Consider the following 20,297-nt stretch of genomic DNA (forward strand, 5'->3'; position numbering starts at 1 on the left):
GCTCTGGTGTGTGGCTCTTCTTCAAGGAGCTCTCGTCCTTCTCCATCTGCAGCCCGTCATTGGAGATCTTCAGCTTCTTGTGAGCCATCTTGGGGTCCAGCTTGAATGGCTGACCTGTAGGGAGGAGACACAAGGATTACGATTTGTGTTATTAGCATCATGGTGCAGGAATGGGGCTTCTTCACATCCCGCGTTCTCAGCTTTGCATATTTAATGGTGGTTTGCTTGGGTGTTTTCCCCAAAACCAGACCAGATCTGGGTGATGTCCCAGAGCTTCAACCAGACTCCTTTTTTGTTCATGATTTCTTCTGAAAGTCCTCAGTCTATCCCTGGATTTGCAAACAAAACCCCAAGATGCTACAAAGAAGTAAATTGAGTTCAGGTGGGTTTTGCTGCTGTGGTTTCATGTGAGATGCAGTAAAGTGCACACAGGCACCAGACAGCATTTCCATAGGGATTCACCTGCTTCAGGACAAAGCAAATGACAGCTGCAGAGAACGCCCCAAGTTCTACCAGTATCTTCAGCCTCATGTTTTGGTACCCAGCTTGGGGCATGACTAGCTGTGTCCTCCTTCACGCTCTCATTTTTGGCTGCAGGCACAGAGTCCCAGCAAGAAGAAACAACGACACCACCACGTCAATGGGGTCCTGAGCCTGGGCTGGGGACCCCCAGAACAGCCTGAAAACCCTGGAAAGCCGGGAAACACACAAGTAGAAGCCCAGGACACCTGGGAACGTCTGCAACGAGCTGCAACATCAGTGACCATTGCAGCTGCAGAGCGGAGCTCATCTGTGCCGTGCTCTGTAACCTGATGGTAGCTCGAGCTGGTTTTCCTTGGAGCCCAATTTGCTGAATAATTGAGTTGAGAAGCCTGAAAGTAAAACTGCAAATTGGGAGTGACCTTCCCCCTCCTTCTTCTGGCTGCTCTGATCTTTCTGCTGTATCTTTTCCTGGCAGTAATGCAAAGAGACAAGCTCCGAGGAAGTGAGGTATAAAAATACTTGGCTCCATCAGGACAGAGACACTCACAGCTCTGTTTCCGAAGGCAACCTCTTGCTAAGGTCAGTGTGAAGAAGTGGAGCCCAGCCCTTATCACTGGTTTGTGCTGGCATGTCCTGGAGCAAGTGCTTGAGCTGCATGCACAGGCAGTGAGTGTGATGGGCAGTCTCGGAAGGGTCGGAGGGCATTTCAGAGAATGCAGCCAGGCACCTGCTACCCTTCCCAAAATATCATTCTGGCACTGGGAAAAAATATAGTCTTCACAGAGGTCATAACAGTCCCAACCTCAGCCCCCCAGCAAGGGAGCTGCCAAAGGAAGGGGGGTTCTGACTGTAGCCTTCACTCCCTGCTCCTCCACCACCAGCAGCCTCTGTGCCTCCCAGTCACTGTTCTCCAGCCCTGCCCTGCAGAGAGCCAAGGCTTGCAATGATTCCTCTCATCATCGATGATTCCTCTCATCGTTAACGTTTTCTCTCATCATTAACATGTAGCTCCTGGGCTGGTCGCTCAGATTACCTTTATCCCACAAATTCAGCTTGCTGGGATATTCCTGATAGCCTTTTGCTGGTCATCCCTGTATGAGGCTCGGGAGCTGTGGGGAAGCAGCTGCCTTCAGGGCTGGACACAGCCAGCTGCACCCCTGGAGCATTTATCAGCTGGATTAGCCCTCCCTTCCCAGCAGAGCCAGAGTGAGCAGAGCAGAGGAAATCCTGTCTGGCACTGGGTGTGAGGGAGCAAAGAGGAGGCAGCCAGGAACATGGTCAAGGTCAGTGGAATGCGGGGATGGAGCCAGGCAGAGGGAGGTGTGTGCTGGAGCTCCATCCCCACCCTGCAGGACCCCGGACACCCACCCCGCTCCCCTGGACCTGCCAGGGCTCCTGCACCCATCACAGTGAGCAGGAGCTTGGGACGCTCCTGTCACCCACCCAGAGGGACAGCAAGGACAGGCTGCCTGCTGCTTTACATAACAGCCACGGAAATAACTGGAATGAGATCCCCAGGAGCAGGAGATGACATCCAACACAGCCAAATCCAGGTCCAGCAGCCCAGCCCAGGGGGGGACAGTGCAGGGGTGCCACTGGTGCCCTGTGGCACAGCAGCTCCTCTGTGCCCCACTCCTCTGGCTGCAGGGCCACAGCGACGGGGCAGGGCAGAGAGGGTGGACAGCTGGTGACTGCGTTTGGCTGAAAATGTGTGGAGAGAAAGGAGGGATGGATATGAACTCTGCGCCCAAGGATGCTGCAGGTACCCACCATGGTCTGCCCAGAGAGCAAAGAAAGCAGCAGGGACACAGGAACACAAAGGCAGCTGTTCCTGCATTCTGTGCCTCCTCTGTGCCTGCAGTGGCAGTGTCCCTACGCCCACCAGCCATTCAAGATGCCACATGTGGGGCACAGGACACCCACAGAGCACAGCTGCCAGCACCATCCTATCCTCCCTGAAGAAATCACCTTCAGCAAAAAAAGAAACAAAGATGCTGAGTCATCAAGTCATAGGAAAGCCATAAATACTTGTAAATTTTCAGATTCCCTGCTGGGAAGTTTTTGCAGGGATCATCCTGCCCTTAGAAACACCTGCACAAACATGATTCAGTCAGTAAGAGTGACCTTGCAGCCCACTGCTCAGGCATCAAACCCACTCCTGACATCTCACATGAGATGTGGATGGAGCCATCCTGTAGCACATTAAGGTCTTGCCAAGATATGCAGAAATCAGGAAAAGCCAGAATTGCAAGTGAAAATAAGGCCAGGATGTGGTGGCCAAGGCAAGGGCTGTAAAACCCATTTCCCTGCATTTTATTTCTGGCCAGAGCTGAGCCTGTCCCTGCATTCCAGCACTTTCAGCTACTTTTGGACACTTGCTCCTAAATAAGTCCTGCTCAGGCCCAGCCTCAGCAGAAGATGGTCTCTCTGTCACTACACCAAACCTGTCCTCCCAAGCTGCTCTGCTCAGGAATGCAGATTTAGTGCCAGCACTGACAGCGTTGATGCTGTGGAAACCGATGTGTCCTGACACTGACCTTCTGGCCATGGAGAGATCTCTCCAGACATCCCTTCAGAACAGAACAGGCTGTGAAATATGTTAATGGGCCGTTTCTGTGTTGAGCTGCTGACACTTCCACCGAGGTTACAGCAGTGGGAAAGCAAGGGTGTGATGTCCTCTGGATATTGTCCACTGCAAAAGGAGAAGCCCTGGTCCCAAATACCAGAGGAAAAGCCAGTGGGGGCATGCTGGGGCTGCAGCACAGGGTGGCAGCACCACTAGACATCCAAAGGAGCCCTTGTCACCTGAGGATGGCCACAGAAGGAAGAAAATCAATATAGATGGCTAAATCAGACTTTCAGGAATTCAGAAGTTTCCACAAACACAGACAGCAAAGGAACACCAAACTGGTGGCAGAGAGGGATGTGCCCACCAATGCCACATGCCTCTCCTGCCCAACACCTGAGTGGGAAGCGAGGGCCTTGTGTTAGGGGCTTTAGCACCCCCACAATCACACATAACCTGTGCAGTGTCTCAGGTGGGGCTGCTCCAGGTTTCAAACATGCAAGAAGCTGCTGCAGACACATCCCTGCAGCAAGGGGGGCTCAACACCTGACAGGACTCTGATTGAACCCAGTCCATCCCCAGGCAGGAACCCTCAGAGCTGTGCTGGCAGCTCGGTGACTGGCACTGGGCTAGATCACAGAGAGCAGACCCTGTCCTATGGGAGCTGCCACCACGGCCACCCGCCCTTGCTCCCAAGCCGCCCATCCCTCACTCCCAGAGCGAGCGCCTTTCAAAGCCAGGGAAGCACTGAGAAACAGCAGCTGCAGGAGGGATAAATTTTTAATGAACAGGCAGATTGGGTTGGAGTTTGCTCTTCAGCAGCTCCCTCAGCTCCACTGCCTCAATGTTGTTTTATTCAGTTTAATGTCGTGCAAAGAAAAGGAGGAGGTAGAGGTGATAAATCATCATGAAAGCCTTGCTCAGGCAGAAGCAACTGTTGGGAGAGGGACAGATGGGAGGGCTGTGCTCACCAGGACCACAAAGAGACATGCAAGCACTGGGAAGGCATGAGCACAGGGCAGGCAGCCTGGAGAGACAACTTATTCCTCTCCCAACATCTCACACTGTCCCTCCCGTGTCACCCTTCAGGCCATGGGTGCCACTGCTTCTGCTGTCTTTGCTGTCTTTCAATGGAAAAAGTTTCCTACCACAAACCCTGGAGCTCTGTCTGTGCCAGCACAGACAGGTCTAGCTCCACTGCTGTCAGAGCTCAGCTCTCCCTAAACATATTTAACCTTCCTTGCCATCCCCAGGGCACTGGAAAGAAAAATCTTCTGCTTTGTGTGTGGCTGCAAAGTCCCCATCCACCACCATGGAGACACTTTTCAATCTTAAGGCTTTCCAAACCACAACGCTCTGCAAGCTGAGCCACACACAAGAACACAGTTGCTCTGTGACCCCTTGCATCAGCCCCAAAAAGCCCAGGGATGTAAAGCCACCAGAAGAATGGAGTATTATGACCTAAGACCCCAGGGATGGGTGCTGACCAGAGCAGAGGGCTGATGGGAGCCCCTGGCACCACATGGGGTATCAGGAGACCATCCCTGAGGTAGGGAAGGAACAGAAGCACCAAGGGAGATGGGCACTCCAGTGATTCAACAACACAGTGTTTCCATCCCACTGCCAGCCACTGCCTGCTCACTGGCAGCACCCAGCCATACCCCAGGCGCCCCCGTGCCCTGGAAACTCTCCTCCCCCACCTGGCACGGCCAGCTGAGTGCCTGGGCACCTACTGTTGGTCTTGAGGCGGGCAGGCTCACTGTTCCTGCTGCCTGCCTGGTTGATGGCCTTCACCAGGAAGATGTAGCGGGTGCCACTCTGCAGCCCGTGCACTGTGTAGTGGTTCTGCTTGATGTTGGGGACGATCATCCAGCTGTCCATGGAGTTGTAGAGACCTGCAGTGCAAGAAAGGGGCAGAGATTTATTCCCAGGGAAGGACAGCATACAAAGGTTTTGTGCTGCTAATGCAGTGCTCATGACCATGTGTCCCTCAGAAGGATTTACCACCTGCCTGGGAGTTCAGAGTGGCAGGGAAATTTCCAGGGATTATAAATCCCAGGAAGACAGAATCTCTTCCATTATCACACAAAGGCAGGACCAGGGCTGCAGTGCTGGCATCTTGGGATGCTGCCATGGGAAGTGATGGGGAAAGGGTGCAGACAAAGGGAAATGCAGCCAGCAGCACCTTCCAGCCAGGGCAGCTGGCAGACGAAGCTGTTGGTGCCTGGGAGGGGGTGATGGCCACCATCCTCCCACCACCACCCCACCATCACGCTGTCCCACAGGACAGCCTCCCTCCTGCTCAGTATGCAATTCCAGCAGCAGAAAGGGATGCATTTGCACCCAAATCAATGTGTTTGCAATTGAATCTTGCTCCTGCCCAGTCCGCAGTGCTCCAATGTGGGAATTAATAATAATCCATGGCTAAGGGAGGCTGATGCTTGGCTCCCTGAAGAGACTGATCTGCAGAGTGGTTCAAAGAAAATGAGCTCCCAGTGAAGGGATCCAGACACTTGGAAACCATTCAGCAGGCTGAACTCCTTCTGGAAATGGGAAGGAATGAAGAATCCAAGACCATGGAGGTGCCAAACTGACTGCTGCAGTGATTTGCAGTGTCAGAGCTACAGGGCCTGGCATGTGTGAAAATGTAGCGCTGTACCTCAGGTGGGGTGGCACAGTGCTCCAGGAAAGGGGAAAAGCCTTACATAGTGCCACAGGCTGCTCCTGCCATCGGCACCTGGGATGAGGATCACCTGCAGCTGGCACGAGCACTTGAGTAGCTGAACTGGGGGACAAAGATGCTCTGGGGCTCAGGGGAAACCAGGACAGCTATCACAGCACAGGGGTAGGGCTTTGAGCCAAAAGGAATAAGGAAGCATGGAAGAAGTAGCTGGAGGCTTCCTGGATCTGGTGCGAGGTAAGGAGTGCATTGTGAATTTGGGGTGACTGGAGAGGGAGTTTCAACATGTGCAGGGCTGGGAGGCAGGAGCTGGGAATGCTCCACACCTTTTTTGCAACGGCTTCCAATTCATTTATCTTCAGTGACTGGCTCAGCCGCGGGACAAGGGCAAGTTGCAGTCCCTGTCATCCTGAATTTGGTTTGGGATACACATGGGAATGGCCGAGGGGCACAGAGGAGTGTGTGAAGTAGAAAATAAAACAGATGTGATCCTGATTGCAGCCTGCACGCGGAGCTGCTCCCGTTGGAGCGCACAGCTTCCAGCCCGGCCCGGTCGGTGTCACCTTCCTGCAGGAAGGACCAGCTGGGGATGCTCCATCAGGAAGAACAAGGTGGCTAAGATATGACAACGACTTGACCTTCGAAGTAGGTTTCTTTTGCAAAACAACCTCAAAGAGCTTGGCCTTGAAGACTAACCTCTGCGCTCCTACCCTCACCAAAGCTTTAAAAAATCTCTTTTATTGTAGCATTCATCCTCCACAAAAATGTCTGGCTCTTGCCAAACTCTTGGCTTTGATGGAAGTGTGAAGGAGATGGGTTCCACAGGCCAACTCTGCACACCTTGGAAAGGTATTTCCTCTCCTGGTCAGGGTCCCAGGCCCTGCTCAGTGTTCCAGTGTCTCTTCACATGAGTTCAGCCAGGGCTCACACAGTCCCATGACCCAAACTGTGCTATTGCAAGGGACAGTAAGTTATTAATTTTCTTCTCAGGAATTTAACTCATGTTTTCTTCACTCATCCTACAAAGAGCAACCTGGAGGTTGCTGGCTGGCCAAGGAGGACACTTCTGACGTGTGACCCTCCGGGCTCTACTCCAGCACTGCCCTCACTGTTCCTCACCCTCGTGGTCTCCACAGCTCCTCCTTTCCCAATGCCTGTGCCCCACCTGCCAGAGATGGGCAGGTGACTCATTCCCAAGTCCCTTGGGGTATGGGACTCCAAGCCACATGTGTCCAAAGTGGCATGTGGGAAAAGGTGAGAGTAGATTCTTCCCTGGCATCGTCCCAGGCAAGGGCACAAGCTGCAGCAGGGGAAATCCTGAGTGGAAAAGGGCAAAATCTTCCTAGCTGAGGGTGAGGAAGCACTGGATGCTCCATCCCTGAACAGTCCTTCTTCCTCAAGGAGCAAGCCCTAAGCAACTTGTCAGCCCAAACTGCACAGAGCTAGCACAGGGACCTTCAGACATCCCTCCCTACCAAAACCACATGGTGACACCAGCAAGTCCCGTACTGTCCACAGCTGGAAGTGCAGGGGACATGGAGCTGGTGGCCATCCAAAAGCAGAGCCAGAGAGGTGGCTGAGCTCTCCAGGCTTCCAGAGGACAAAGTGCTGGAGACAACGTGCTCTAGCTGGGAAGGAGAGGAGAGCCAAGCAGGATGGGTCTGGCTGCGGCAGCACCGGCACCCAACAGCCACCACGAAAAGGAAATGCATCATCTTGTTTTCCAAAACAAGGACAAAGGCTGGGCCAGGGCTGGGGAGGTGAGATCCAGCTTGGAAAGTCACAGGGAACTTTCTCTGTGAGCTTCCTGCACATTTCAGAGTGCACTGAGCAGCGTTCCGGAGCCGTGACACCGTGCTGCCGGTGCCAACGTCCTCCCAGCCAGTGGGACAGACTGACAGCAGCCCAAACACCCGCTCTGAGGCACCTTGTCAGCACTTCTCACAATGGCAAGTGCTGCTATGAAAACCAAGAACAAAACTTTCTCACAAGCCACAGACCATCAGTGATTCTGTCCTCAGTCCTCAAATCAAATCCCATTCCTATGAGACAAATCTGTGGCGCTGTGGAAAAACAACTAGGTATGACAGTAATTTTCATGAAAAATTACCTGGAAACATGCCTCAGAGCTGTTCCAGAGGGTTTGTAAACCACCTTAGTTATCAGCCATGGGGCAGCCAGTGCTGCCCTGTGTACGATCCCAGGTGTCCATGGATCTGGGAGCTGTGAGATGGAGAGGAGCCTCCAGTGTTCCTGATGCTTCACCAAGTTGGGGCTGATGACACCAAGCGCAGACCAGAGCACCTCAGGGATGGCTCCCCCAACATGGGGAGATGTCCATTGCTCTGATCTACCACTAGGCCTTGGTAGATCCTTTGCTGCTGTTTCCTCCATAAATACCCAGCCTTTAAAACCACTGATGAAACTGAGAACCTTTTCCTTACAGAATCCCAGAATGCTTTGGGTTGGAAGGGACCTAAAAGCTCATCCAGTGACACCCCCTGCCATGGGCAGGGACACCCTCAACTATCCCAGGTTGCTCCAACCTGGCCTCGGACACTTCCAAGGATGGAGCAGCTGGAGATTGTGCGGGCAACATGGGACTCCTGAAGGGGAGTGTGGTGACTTACTGATGAAGTTGGCCTGGCCGGTGAAGATGGTGTACTGGAGCTCGTAGGAGCTGACGCTGAACTCATCCTCTGACATCCAGTGCACGGTGATGGTGTCATGGGAGGCTGTGCAGAGCTCCTCACGGACTGACGGGGGGTTCGGTGCTGTGGGATGGCACAGACCACAGACTTTGGTCAGTTTGGGCTTTCCTTCCTTAAAAACCCAGGCCTTTTCCACTCATGGTAGGACTGAGATGAGCTTGTGGCAGGAGTAGTCTCTCAACACCAAAACCTCTCTCATTTTAATCTGTCATTGTGTTTCCCACTGAACTGAACCTTTTAGTTTAACAAGGCATCCAAAGGTCAGAGCACAGGGTTTTCACTGCTGCTCCATCAGGTCTGACACCCCCACCCTGAAACAGGCTGAGAACCCACTTCCAAATCCACTTATTTCCCTGCCCTGGTTGTGGAGTCAGTATTTCATCCCATAACTGATCTGGACATGCTTGTGCTAATCTTTCACTGAAAGCCGATCTGCTTCATGATGATACAATCGGATTTGGGTGAGTGAAGATGTCCTTGCCTCCCTGGAGCTCTCATCCCTCCAGTGCTCCAGCACAGGCTGATCCAGCAGCCGTTGCTGCTCCCAGACCACCGAGGGCAGCAATCAGTCTGGGCTGGGGCATCAGGGCAGCCCTGAGGGGCCCACTGAGGTCCCACCCAGAAGGGTTCATAATTTAGAAGCAAGTGACCCAGAAAAAGGGCAGGAAAACGGAAATGTTAAAGCACAGAGTGCCTTAGAAATATAATAATTAGTTAATTCATCATTCCTCCTCTGTAATCCTTATGGACCCTCATATAATCCTTATCTTTCTTGCATCCTTATGGACATCAGCCTCCCCCACCAGGTCATGGAGACCATAATTTTTAAGCTTTCTGGTCTTTTCCATGGGTCTTCTAGGAACAGCAGGGTGAAACAGGAGGATGGGGACCTATCACTGTCCTGGGGACAGCACAGGCCCTGCTCTGACACAGATGACCTAGTGCTTGTTACTGGTTAAGCCCTAAAATAGGTCTGCCAGCCCTTGGCGGAGCACAGGCCAGGGGACTGAGGGCAAGATACAGAGTGGAGCACACCTGAGCACTCACCTGTTAGATAATCCAGCCCCTCCAGCAGCTTCTTCTCTCTGGAAAAATCTAAAGCAAAGTTTTCAAAGGCATCATTAAAATTGATATCTGGTATCAGGACTTGCGAGGATGCAGTTGCCATGGCGACCCTGGAAGGAAAGAAGGGACCATCAGTATGCAACAGGGTGCACGAGGGAGGCACAGGGATGGGGAGAGCCTCACTGTGCCTCATCTGCCATCAGGAAAACAGCTTGCACCTACAGACCACTGCCCGTACCCAGGAGGGTGGCCTAGCCTGGGGACGGGTTCCCTGAGAGTGGGAGGGCTCCACCCCTGGGGTTTACAGCTTTGACTGGCCCCTGAACTGCCTTTGGACTGGCATTTCCACCACTTTCCTACCCCAGGCAAGGGAGCTTGCTTCCACAGAATTGTTAGGACCTGCCATGCAGCCCAGTCCTGTGAGGGATGGGAACCTGACCACACAGTGGGAGGCTGCAGGGATGGCTGGGGATCTCCAGGGAAGCGACTGGAGGGCACTTGGGTCACCTCTGGGCAGGGACCTACACCGGGGGCCAGCTCCAGCAGCAGTGTCCTGAGCCCAGCCCACCTCTCAGCCACGTTCCTGGCAGTCTGCAGGAACCGAGCGTGGTCGTTCTCCTTCAGGATGTGCTCGGCCTGGTTGATGAGGACCGTGGAGCGCTCCAGGCACTGCCGGCAGTTGGCAACCTGCTGGGCCAGCTTCCGCAGCTTCATCACCTGCCGAGAGCAGAGGGGACAGGGGGCTCAGGAGCCTGAGAGGCACAGAGGGAAACCCTGAGCCAGCAGCTGGTCATGGCGAGCAAGGAGCAGTGAAAGGCCACAGGAATGTCCCAATGGCTCTGGGGAGGGAGCGCAGCAAAGCGCTTTCCATGTTGAATTTTGCTGGGAGTGGGAAAGCCCCAGGGCACAGCCTGCGCTTGCTCTGAGGGTCCCATATGTGCTGGACCCCGGAAAACAACACATCCTCTCTCCACTCCTCCCTTGCAAACACAATGTCCCCCCATGCCAGCCCCAGGAGAGCAGGCTGCCATGAGACTCCTGCCGGTCACTCAGCACAAGGCAAGGGAACCTCAGGAACAGGGGAAGAGTTTACAGAGCTGATGGAAGAGATCACATTCACAGGTGCTGAAGTGAACTGCTGGGTGACCAAGGTATGAGGGAATGTGCATGTTCTCCCCCTTCCTTCTCCCAGGCTCCATACATGCGTTGGGCCATTTGTCAGGCAAAGCAGGGCAGAAGAAATGGAAAACCAAATGGCAATCCATCAGGAAAGCAGAATTTCTCGCTCCTCAGCTGGAGGAATTCTGAACCAGCCACAGCCTCTAGAGGTTACTCCTTTCTCCACTGCTTCTGCGGAGGGTTTGGGCACTAATCTGTGCCCTTCACCTCTACCCAGCTGCCAATTGTAGGAAAATAACATCTTGGAGCTTCCAGGTCTTTCCAAGTATGGCTGGAACTGGACAGCAGAGTCTGGAAGAGTCAAGGAAGAGGGTGGGAAGAGCAAGCAGACAGACAGATGGACCGGCAGACGGCACCGTTACATAAAATATGTTCCCTGGAGTGCTTGGGGTAGAAGCAGGATTTCAAAGCTCCCTCTGCTGCCAGTGTGTCCTGGAGCTGTGCCGGTGGCTCTTGTGACTACACACGTGGTGGAACCTGCTCCCAACTGCCTGGCAGCATCTGGATTTGGGGCTTGGCCATGGGTACCATGGTGGCACCCCAGTGCATACCCAAGCTCACTGAGAACAGCAGCGGGGTCACACAGGCTCTCTGGGCACCCTCAGAGCTACAGCCCTCCAGCCCTCTTGCTGCTGCACATGGAGAGCCCAGAAGGTGAGGCTGATGTCTCAAACACCAACAGCTGGACAGCTGCAGAGCCAGCTGAGGGTTGTTGGGGCTGGAGAAGGGGCCCCAGGAAGATAGGGCAACACTGTCCTGGGACAAACATCCTTGCTGTGGCTCCTGGCAATAAGCACAACACAGCCCAGCACAGGAGCGAGATGAAGCAGTGGCATGGACTGTAGAGGAATCAGGACCACAAAAGACCCCTGAAGCCTCTGACCCATTTCCAGAAATGTCTAGAAGAATGGACTAGGCATGAGAACTGATTTGCAGAGAAGGTGAGAACTCCCAGGAAAGGCAAAACTTACCTATAAAAAGGTCCCCCCCTAAGCACAGGCAGTGGCCCCAGGACCCTGATCCATTTGTCATTCCTTTCAACCATGAGCATCTATGAATCTTGGGTCCCTTCCCCTGTGGAGTGGGATGCTACACATAGAAACCACTGGGAAAGACCTGGAGACACTGGAGGAAAGGTCCAACACTCCCACAAAGATGAGGGTGAGAAGCAGCTCCCCCTCAGCTGTGCTGCAATGCAGAGCATGCAGCCTCTGCTCTCACTGCAGCACTGGACTATGGTCCTTCAATATTAATTCCCATTATTCTATTCAAACCACAGTGGTGAAGAGCCCCGAGGAAGCTGTCTGGAGTGATCCAAGTCTGTGCACCAACTTGTCACGCTAACCAACACACAGTTCCTCCTCCAGCCAGCACATGCTTTGTCCTTGGCAGAAGAGCCCTGGGGCAGCAGCAGTGATGGACACCTGGATATGGGGTGGCATGGAGGGCAGCACCAGGGGACACCTGCAGCTTGGACAAGGACATGCACGGGTGCTGCTCAAAGCAAACTCTTCATGGCAATGCAACACGCGCTGCTGCAGCCCCTCTGCCCGAGGCTGGCACGTCCCAGCGTCACTGGCTGTGGGAGTGCTGCCCCTAGACAGGAGGGGCAGACCCTGCAGCGGCCACGCCTGGGCACAGGAGGGGACCTGTGACCAGGGACCCCTCATGAGCTGGGACCCCTCACCTTTGTCTCCTTGATCTTGACGGCGATGACCTGCTTGCGCTGGCGGATGATCTCCATCAGCTCATCACACTCCTCCATCAGCTTGGCCTCGTGCATGGCTGTGTTCACCTGGCCAGGAACAGCAGCACACAGGCGTTGGGAGGGACACACAGGCGTTGGGAGGGACACACAGCATGCTCTCATGGCTGTGCACACATAGAGTGCAGTGCGGGCACAAGCAGAGTCCTCTGCCTCCAGGGAAGACCAGTATCCATGGGAGGATGGACAGGACAGGACAAGGGGGAATGCACTTCATGGAAGAGGAATCGAGCCCTAACACTGCATTAAAGCACACTACAGGACAGAAATCAGTTTTCCTCACTTTATACTCCCAAATCCCTCTGAAACAAGGCAGCCTAGAGTGAACCACATTTTTGCTACAGGATCTTTTTTTAAACCTGGCCAGCAGATTATGCAACACTGGAGTGGGAGACAGCTGATGGTCTGCAAAGAGAGCTCCACTGAGGAAAAACAGTGGAAAATCTTCCCAATCTGCTGCGTGTGGAGGGGGTGGGGAACAGCCCCAGGGTTTGGAGCCTGCAGCAAGCTGCTGTGGCAGAGCTGCTGTGGCAGAGCTGCTGTGGCACGGGCTGCTGCCGTGCTGTTGTGGCAGTGCTGTTGTGGCAGAGCTGGCAGCACCCTGGTCCCTCAAAGCTGTGTGCCCACAGGGATGGCTGTCACCCCAACTTCCCAGGAGCACAAACCTGAAGCTCCTCTTTCAGCTTCTGGGACACATGAGGGTGAGGGAATATGAGGCTGAAGGCTGTGCACAGCAAGGGGCAAGAAAGAATTGTTGGGCCAAGGGACAGGAGGGGGCCCTGGGTCCATCACTCCAACCAGCTGCTGTCCAACAGTCCAGCTCAGGCCTGGAGTGCTCCCCTCCCAGGACAGCTACAGGACAATGTAAATCTGTAGCCATCCACAGCCTGCCCAGGGCAAGAAATCTCCCCTCAATCATGTTGATGTTTAGGGGGGCTAAAGGCAGATGAAGTTTCAAATGACACCACAGTCCCATTCCCAGTTGCCTTCTACCAAAACAGGAGCATTTTCGAGGCTGGGGTTCCCTCAAAGGGCCAGCAGAGCATGGAGGGGGTACTGCAGACCAGGACTGCTCCACTGGCAAAGCCCTGGCTCAAAAACACCTGGACAGTGGCCACAGCACTCTGTATGGACGAACCAGCTCCCAGGTAAATGCTGGGTTTGGGAGTGAACACTCAGCAGGTGCTATGGCTGCAGGAAAGCTGGGCAGCTTTTAGTTGTAAAAAGGGAGAGAAAAAATATTTCACCCACCTCAGTGCTGGGGGAAAATGTGCTAGGGACAACAGTCCTGGAATAAACCAGCTCTGTCCTGCACCTCATGGGAATGAGAAGCAGCATCTCAGCCCACAGCCTGACTCACATGCAGGCAAGGCTCCTCCTGGCAGCTTGGGGATGGAGCAGAGGACCCCATCCCACCTCCACAGTCCTCAAGAGGATTTTGGCTGTGTAGCCGCTGTGCCTTGGGGACACCAGGAGCTCACACTGAGGCTGCTGTGACACCGTCCCACGGCACACCTGCAGCTTCTGCTCTCCCCACAATGGGACACTGGGCTGGTACTATCCCTGTTTTACAAACTCAGCTTCTCTGGAGGGTTGTTATCTGCCCTCCTTGGTCCACATTTCCATCACTGCCAGAGGATTTGGCCATTTCAACCTCTCTCAGTACAGCCTCCCATCACCAGAGTCACTCTGAGGGGCAGCACAGGCTCAGGGCCTTGAGGACACTTGCAGTGCCCTTCTCTGGGGTTCTTCTCTCTGCCCTTCTCACCCCTGTCCCTCAAGGTGTTGGTGGCACCATTCTCTGGACATGCCATCAGATTTTCACTGGATATTTCTGGGGGGCAGAGTACACGGGAATTGCATGTGCCTGCTTGTGTGCCATGTCTGCAAATATCTCGGATGCAAAATTCCCTGGAATCAGATTGATGGAGAGCACAGATATTTTCTGCTTCACAGTTTACTGTGCTCTCTGCGAAGGGGCCTCCAAGGGCCTGGCTGTGCATTCAACATAGCTGAGAAATGTTATTTGAACTGTTATTTTAAGCAGAGTGTCTGACAAAGCTGAAAACTCACAAACTCTGTCAAAAATGACAGCTTAGAGGTCCCAGACTCTGAGGATCAGACAGAAATATCAAATATCTTTCAATTTATCCTATGTCAGGTCATTAAGATATTGGAGCTGGATCCAAAGGAATCCAGGACATCCAGCCACATGCCTGCTCCATCTCTGGTGGGATCTCAGAGCCAAAGCATGGCCCATCAGAGCAGCAAGGGCTGCTGACTGCCACCAGAGCTCTGCAAGGGTATCCTGGCTCCTTCTCTCTCTGCCAAACATCCCTGCCGTCTGTATTCCCAGACTCAGTCCAAGCCCACTGAGCCCTGGGGAAGAGGAAGCCCAGGAGAGACCATTCCAACAAAGCCATTCCTACTGCAGAGTGATGCACAGGCAGAGAGAAGCAGGACAACATCAGTGACACAGAAGGCCAGCAGTGCTGCAGAGCCAAGTGGGATTTTTCTGCTCCTTATTTTGGCTGGAAGTTCAGAGCATCTCAGCCCCCTCCTCCTTCTCTCTGCACGTTGTGTCAGTGGCTGCCAGCTGCTGGCGGCACACGGCCCTGCTGGCACTCACAAAAAGGCCTTCTGCATTCACTTCCTCCTGCCAGATCATCACGACATTATTGAGGGAGTGAAGAACAAAGTGCTGATGCTGCCTGCAGAAACGACAGGGCCTGAAGCACCTTGACGGCCCCAAACCCCAGCGGCTCTGAGATTCAGGTGGTGAAGGACAAGCTGCAGCTCCCTAGGCAAATGCATCATAGATGCTCTGCTGTGGGCAAACGGCTCCACCCTGCACAGGAGGATCCCTTGTCCTGCTGCAGCATCCCTGCATCCTGCCACAGCATCCCTCCATCTTACCCACAGCATCCTGAGGCAACATCCCCACATCCCACCTGCATCCTGCTGGGCCCATGGGATGGCTTGGGGGAGTGCAGGGACTTGCACACCCTGCAAGGCCTGGGGTGCTGTGGGTGAAGTAAACAATTGTGTTCTCTCAGGCACTGGCAAACTCCCCCTGAATCCATGGCTGGGATCCTGGCAGCAACCTGGGGCTCAGTCCTGAGGGAAGCTGGTGGTTCAAGGAATTGCTGCATGCTCGGTGTCACCCAGCTGAGACCTCTTTGCAGGCTCAGTGTCACCCAGTTGATGAGCCTTGTTACAAGCTCAGTGTCACCGGGCTGAACCCTGTTTTCACACTCAGTTTCACTCAGTCTTCCACCAAAAGCAGCTGCTGCCCCCAGCACAGAGCAGCAGGCAGGTCCTCCTGCCTGGAGCCAGCTCAGCAGCCCATGTCTCTTCTCAGTGGCTCCCAATCATGACAACTCCTTCAGACCCCTGGGAACCATCCCTGTGTCCTCCACTGCTTGGGACTACCCCCCACACTCATCTCAGCTTCCAGGGAAGCCCCAGGAAAGGACTCTGGGGTGATGCATGCATTGCTCCCCTAGAGCTGGGAGCTGCCCCGGGCACCTCCCCCAGCCCCCCCGGTCCTCACCCACCTCCACTTGCTGGCAGATCTGTATCAGCTTGGCCATCTGGTTTTCCAGTTCACTGTTGCGTTTAACCAGGTTGGTGAGATTTGTCTCCAGGGTTTGCTGCAGGTCCAGAAATGGGAGAAAGAGGAAAAAATAGAGATCAGCAAAGCTGGAGTGTCCCCAGTCCCCTGCCAGCAGCTGAGACCCTCTGCCACCAAGCACACTGCTTGAGGCAGGGACACTGGAATAACCTCAGGCAAAGGCTCTGGGGGTCCTGGGCAGCTCCTGCCCGTGCCAGGGGGCTGTGCCATATGGGAGACACTGAGCCCAGCACTGCGGTGACCCTGGGCTGTCACCAGCTGGACAGGACAGCATGGGTGTCTGCCCTTTGTCACTCCTTTGGAGAGCAAATTTTGACTATTTTCATCATCAGTTTTGTTGTGCACAGGGTGAGGAAGATGAACAAAAGCCTGATGAGCCATGGGAGAGGGATGTCTTCTCTGCCAACCACTTCAGCTGGAGCTACAATGGCACAGGCAGGGAGAGCTCAGCTGCACTGTGCTGGCTTTCATTCCCCAGCCATGCTGCCCTTTGCTCCCCAGAGCAGATCTCAGCCAGCAGATCACAGCCAGTGGATCTGGGCCAGAAGATTATGAGCAGTGGATCATGGCCAGTGGATCCCAGCCAGCAGCTCTTGACCAGGAAGTCATGACCAGTGGCTCATGGCCAGCAGATCTCTGCCAGCAGATCATGACCTGAGAGGACAGGGATGCAGGGCCTGCTCTGGGGCCCAGAGGCTGCACTGCTCTGGGAGAAGGAGGGGATCCAGTGAAGCACCGATGAAGACCCCATTTGAGGGGATATTGATACCTGTGGCCATGGGGGGAACGCAGTTTCTGGGTGTTAACAATTTCAGAGACACAGCATTGCCAGTTCCACGTGCTCTGCTAACGGGAATGCTTTACAACAAAGCACTTGCTACTTGTTGCAGTGCTTGTCAGGAAATGATATCCTATTAATATTTTAAACTCCAGGGCTGGAAGAGGGTCCCTGAGGTGGTTCATTCATCTGCAGGTAGGAACTGCAGTCTGAGGCTTTCATCTGACTCCAGCAGGCCCATAAACACGGCCCCTCTCCATACACATGGGTAATTGGGGGCTACTGAGCCGGGAGAACTTGAATTACAGGCACAGAGCACAGGCAGAGCACTCATTCCTGAAAAACCACTGGCTCCTAAAATATCCCAAGCTTGTTTGCAACCCTGAAAATTGCTGGCCAAGGGCAAGTAAGGCAGAATGCAGGAACAGGCTGAAGAAATGGAATAAAACCCAGAGAGCCTTGGTTATGCCAGAAGGGTTTGCAGAGTGGGGCTGTATGGATAATGGAAAAGCCAGCTGCTCCCACCCCCCTCTCCTCATAACCCAATATTATAAACATAATTTCACTACAGCAACGAACATTTCACTTGCTAATTACCTCCCTCATCACCAGTGTGGCTGCACTGAGGTTGCAGCTTTGAACTCGAACCAATCTGCTTTAATCTTCCAGGCTGTGATGGAGGGCAGGGCGGGGGGCTGGGCTACAGCTTTGAAGCACGCGTGCCCACACCCCATTTGCAGCATCCCAAGTTTTCTAGGGGATGGCATCACTCCTCTCATCCACAAACACACACAAACGCTGTCCCTGAGCACCAATCCCTTCATCACACATCCTCTGTGCAATGCTGAGGCAATCAGAGGTGCTATACTGGTGTCAGCCATGGTTCCACAGCCCTTTGCTGCTCCCCTGCCCCTCAGTGCACCCACAGACCCTCGCTGCCAACCCCTCTGCATCCCAGGAAAACATAGATGGAATGCTTCCATCTGTTTGATGTGCTGAAATTAATAAAATGGGCTTGAAGCCTGGATCACACCAGCTGGTTATTTTGTAGGTGTATATAAATTGCAGCAATTACAGGGGTTGGGTTTTAATTGCTTTATAAAATGCCCGTCATTTCCCCAAACCTCCACCTTCTGTCCCAAAATACAAATAGGTGATTTCTCTACAAATGGGGAGACAAGTGAGAAAAAGTGATAAAAAGGCCTTGAGCAGGAGTCACTGGTGCTGAGTGGGGAGGAGGGCCTGGGTAACCCAGGGACAGCAGCACCAGAGAGGGAAGTGCCCAGGCACCTTGGGACAGGGGCTGAGCCTCCCCCATGCCGAGTGTCAAGGACCCACAGGATCAAACCCTCCCACAACTCCAGCAGAGCAGCTCAGCACCTGCAGCCCTTTACCTGCCAGTCACCAGATACACAATAAATCCATTCCCACTCCACCAGAGGAGAGTAATCACACAGCACTGACCTGCAAATACCAATGCTCATGTTTCTTCAATTATGAGCACAATGGGACACAACTCTTTTTCCTCCAAATACCAAACAAGCAGTTGAACTAAACTAAAGATTTATTTCTCTGTTTGAAGAATCCATCAAGGTTGCAGGCTCAAGACAACTTCAGGAAGTATAAATACGTGGTGTCCTCCTGGTCCCTGTGCTTCATCAAACACAACCTTGCCTGTGCCTGGCCACAGTTGCCCTCCATGGCCGGTCCCCGGCCCATCCATGAGTCTGGCAGCTGGTTCACTCTCAGAAATGCTGTCAGCCTTGTGGCTTTAACCAGCTGAGAGATGGAACAGAGCAGGCTCTGAGCCCCAAGCAGGTGGCCAAAGAACAAGCTCTCCATGTGTCACACAGACCTGAGGGGAGTCCAAGTCCCCAGAGGTTTGGGCCATGCAAGCCTCAGATCTCCAGTGGCATGAACTTGTGGGTGTGGGATGGGAGGACCCGGAGAACCCTGGAGCTGGGGAAAGCCCTAGGAATGCAGGGGTGGTGGGTATCTGCTCCATCCCTCAGCACCGCTCTGAGGGGTGAGAGATTCAGCCTGGCACGATGGCAGGGAGGGTGTCCTTCGGCTCTGCCTTACCCCAGAGAGGTTTCTGCATTTATCTTCATGGGAAGGGAGCCAAAACTGGAGAGTGATACTTCCAGTACTCAGGGCTTTTCTCATTGCCTCTGTTCATTATAATCACTTCCAGTAATGGAGGTGAATCCCTGCCCCGATCCTCCTGCGCACCACAAACACATATCATGTGTGCATCCACAAACCCACGTGCAGGCACACAGGCACCGAGTCAAACCCACCTCAAAATGCATGCCAAAATGGCAGGAAAACCAGTTCCTGGAGCCACCAGCATTCCCCAGCCTCACCTGGACAGGGCAGGGAATGAGCCCTCGCAGCGGCCATCGGGATCGCTGCCACGCTGAGGACGCACAGTCAAGCCCTCGGGGCTGGGGATGCACTGCCAGGTCCCAGCATGGGGCACGATTCCTGCTGGGTGTCCTCTGACTTGTTTTGGAGCAGCACAGGGAAGCCAGATGTCACCAGGACATTGCCCAGGGCATCAGGAGTCTGCCATGGAGCTCCTGAGGGAGTTGCTCATTTTTTAAAACCACAACGTTGTTGATAGCATGAGACAGGTGTAATCACACTGGAGCTGTGGGAACCTCCACCCATGTCCCTGTTCCTGGCCAAAACACTGCTCTGCATTGAGCTCCTGCCCCAGGCACCCACTGTGGGGATGATGGAACTGATGTGGTTTGTCTCAGGAATGCTGGGACAGCTTTCTGGGACGCAGCAGCTGGCCAGGCTAATCTGCAGGTAGCTCCCACCAGGGTCATTCCAACCCCATCTGCTCTGGGGGGATTTTGGAGCAGGATAGTGACAGTGGGGTTGGTACAGCATCCTCTCACTCCACTGGCAGCTGCCTCTGCGTTGCCAAACAAAAATCACAGAAGTTTGGAAGGGACCATAAAGCCCATATCATAGAACCCCTTGCCATGGGCAGGGATATCTTCCACTATCCCAGAGTGCTCCAAGCTCTGTCCAACCTGGCCTTGGACATTTCCAAGGCATTGACAGCACTGCACAGATCAGGCTCCTCTCAGTGGCCACAGCAGGTCCAGAGCCTGGCATTGCTCCTGTGCCAGCGGACGCTCCCACTCCCACCTCCCATGGCTGCACAGAGGGCTCACCACGGCACTGTCACTGCCAGCCCTGGCAGCAGCACATCCAGGCGATAAGACATTCTTCCCTGTGAGGGTGGGCAGGCCCTGGCACAGGGTGCCCAGAGCAGCTGGGGCTGCCTCTGGATCCCTGGCAGTGCCTGAGGCCGGGTTGGACAGGAGCAGCCTGGGATAGTGGAAGGTGTCCCTGCTCAGGAAAAGGGGTATAACAAGATGAGCTCATGGTCTCCTTTAAGCCAAGTCATTCTGTGATT

The 20,297-nt window shown here is 54.0% G+C and overlaps 1 protein-coding gene across 1 annotated transcript in view; it reads right to left on the bottom strand.

Moving 5' to 3' along the window:
- LOC102033738 (probable E3 ubiquitin-protein ligase MID2) overlaps nt 1-20,297 on the bottom strand; it is a 48,070-nt gene that overhangs the window by 4,459 nt on the left and 23,314 nt on the right. Inside the window, 7 exon segments of the mRNA XM_031063452.1 lie at nt 1-114; nt 4,783-4,944; nt 8,360-8,503; nt 9,488-9,615; nt 10,074-10,222; nt 12,372-12,479; nt 16,007-16,102. The exon segment at nt 1-114 is cut by the window's left edge and continues 85 nt beyond it. Coding sequence (XP_030919312.1) covers nt 1-114; nt 4,783-4,944; nt 8,360-8,503; nt 9,488-9,615; nt 10,074-10,222; nt 12,372-12,479; nt 16,007-16,102 — 901 coding nt within the window.

Source organism: Geospiza fortis, unplaced genomic scaffold, assembly GCF_000277835.1.
Source record: "Geospiza fortis unplaced genomic scaffold, GeoFor_1.0 scaffold412, whole genome shotgun sequence".
NCBI classification, from domain to species: Eukaryota; Metazoa; Chordata; class Aves; order Passeriformes; family Thraupidae; genus Geospiza; species Geospiza fortis.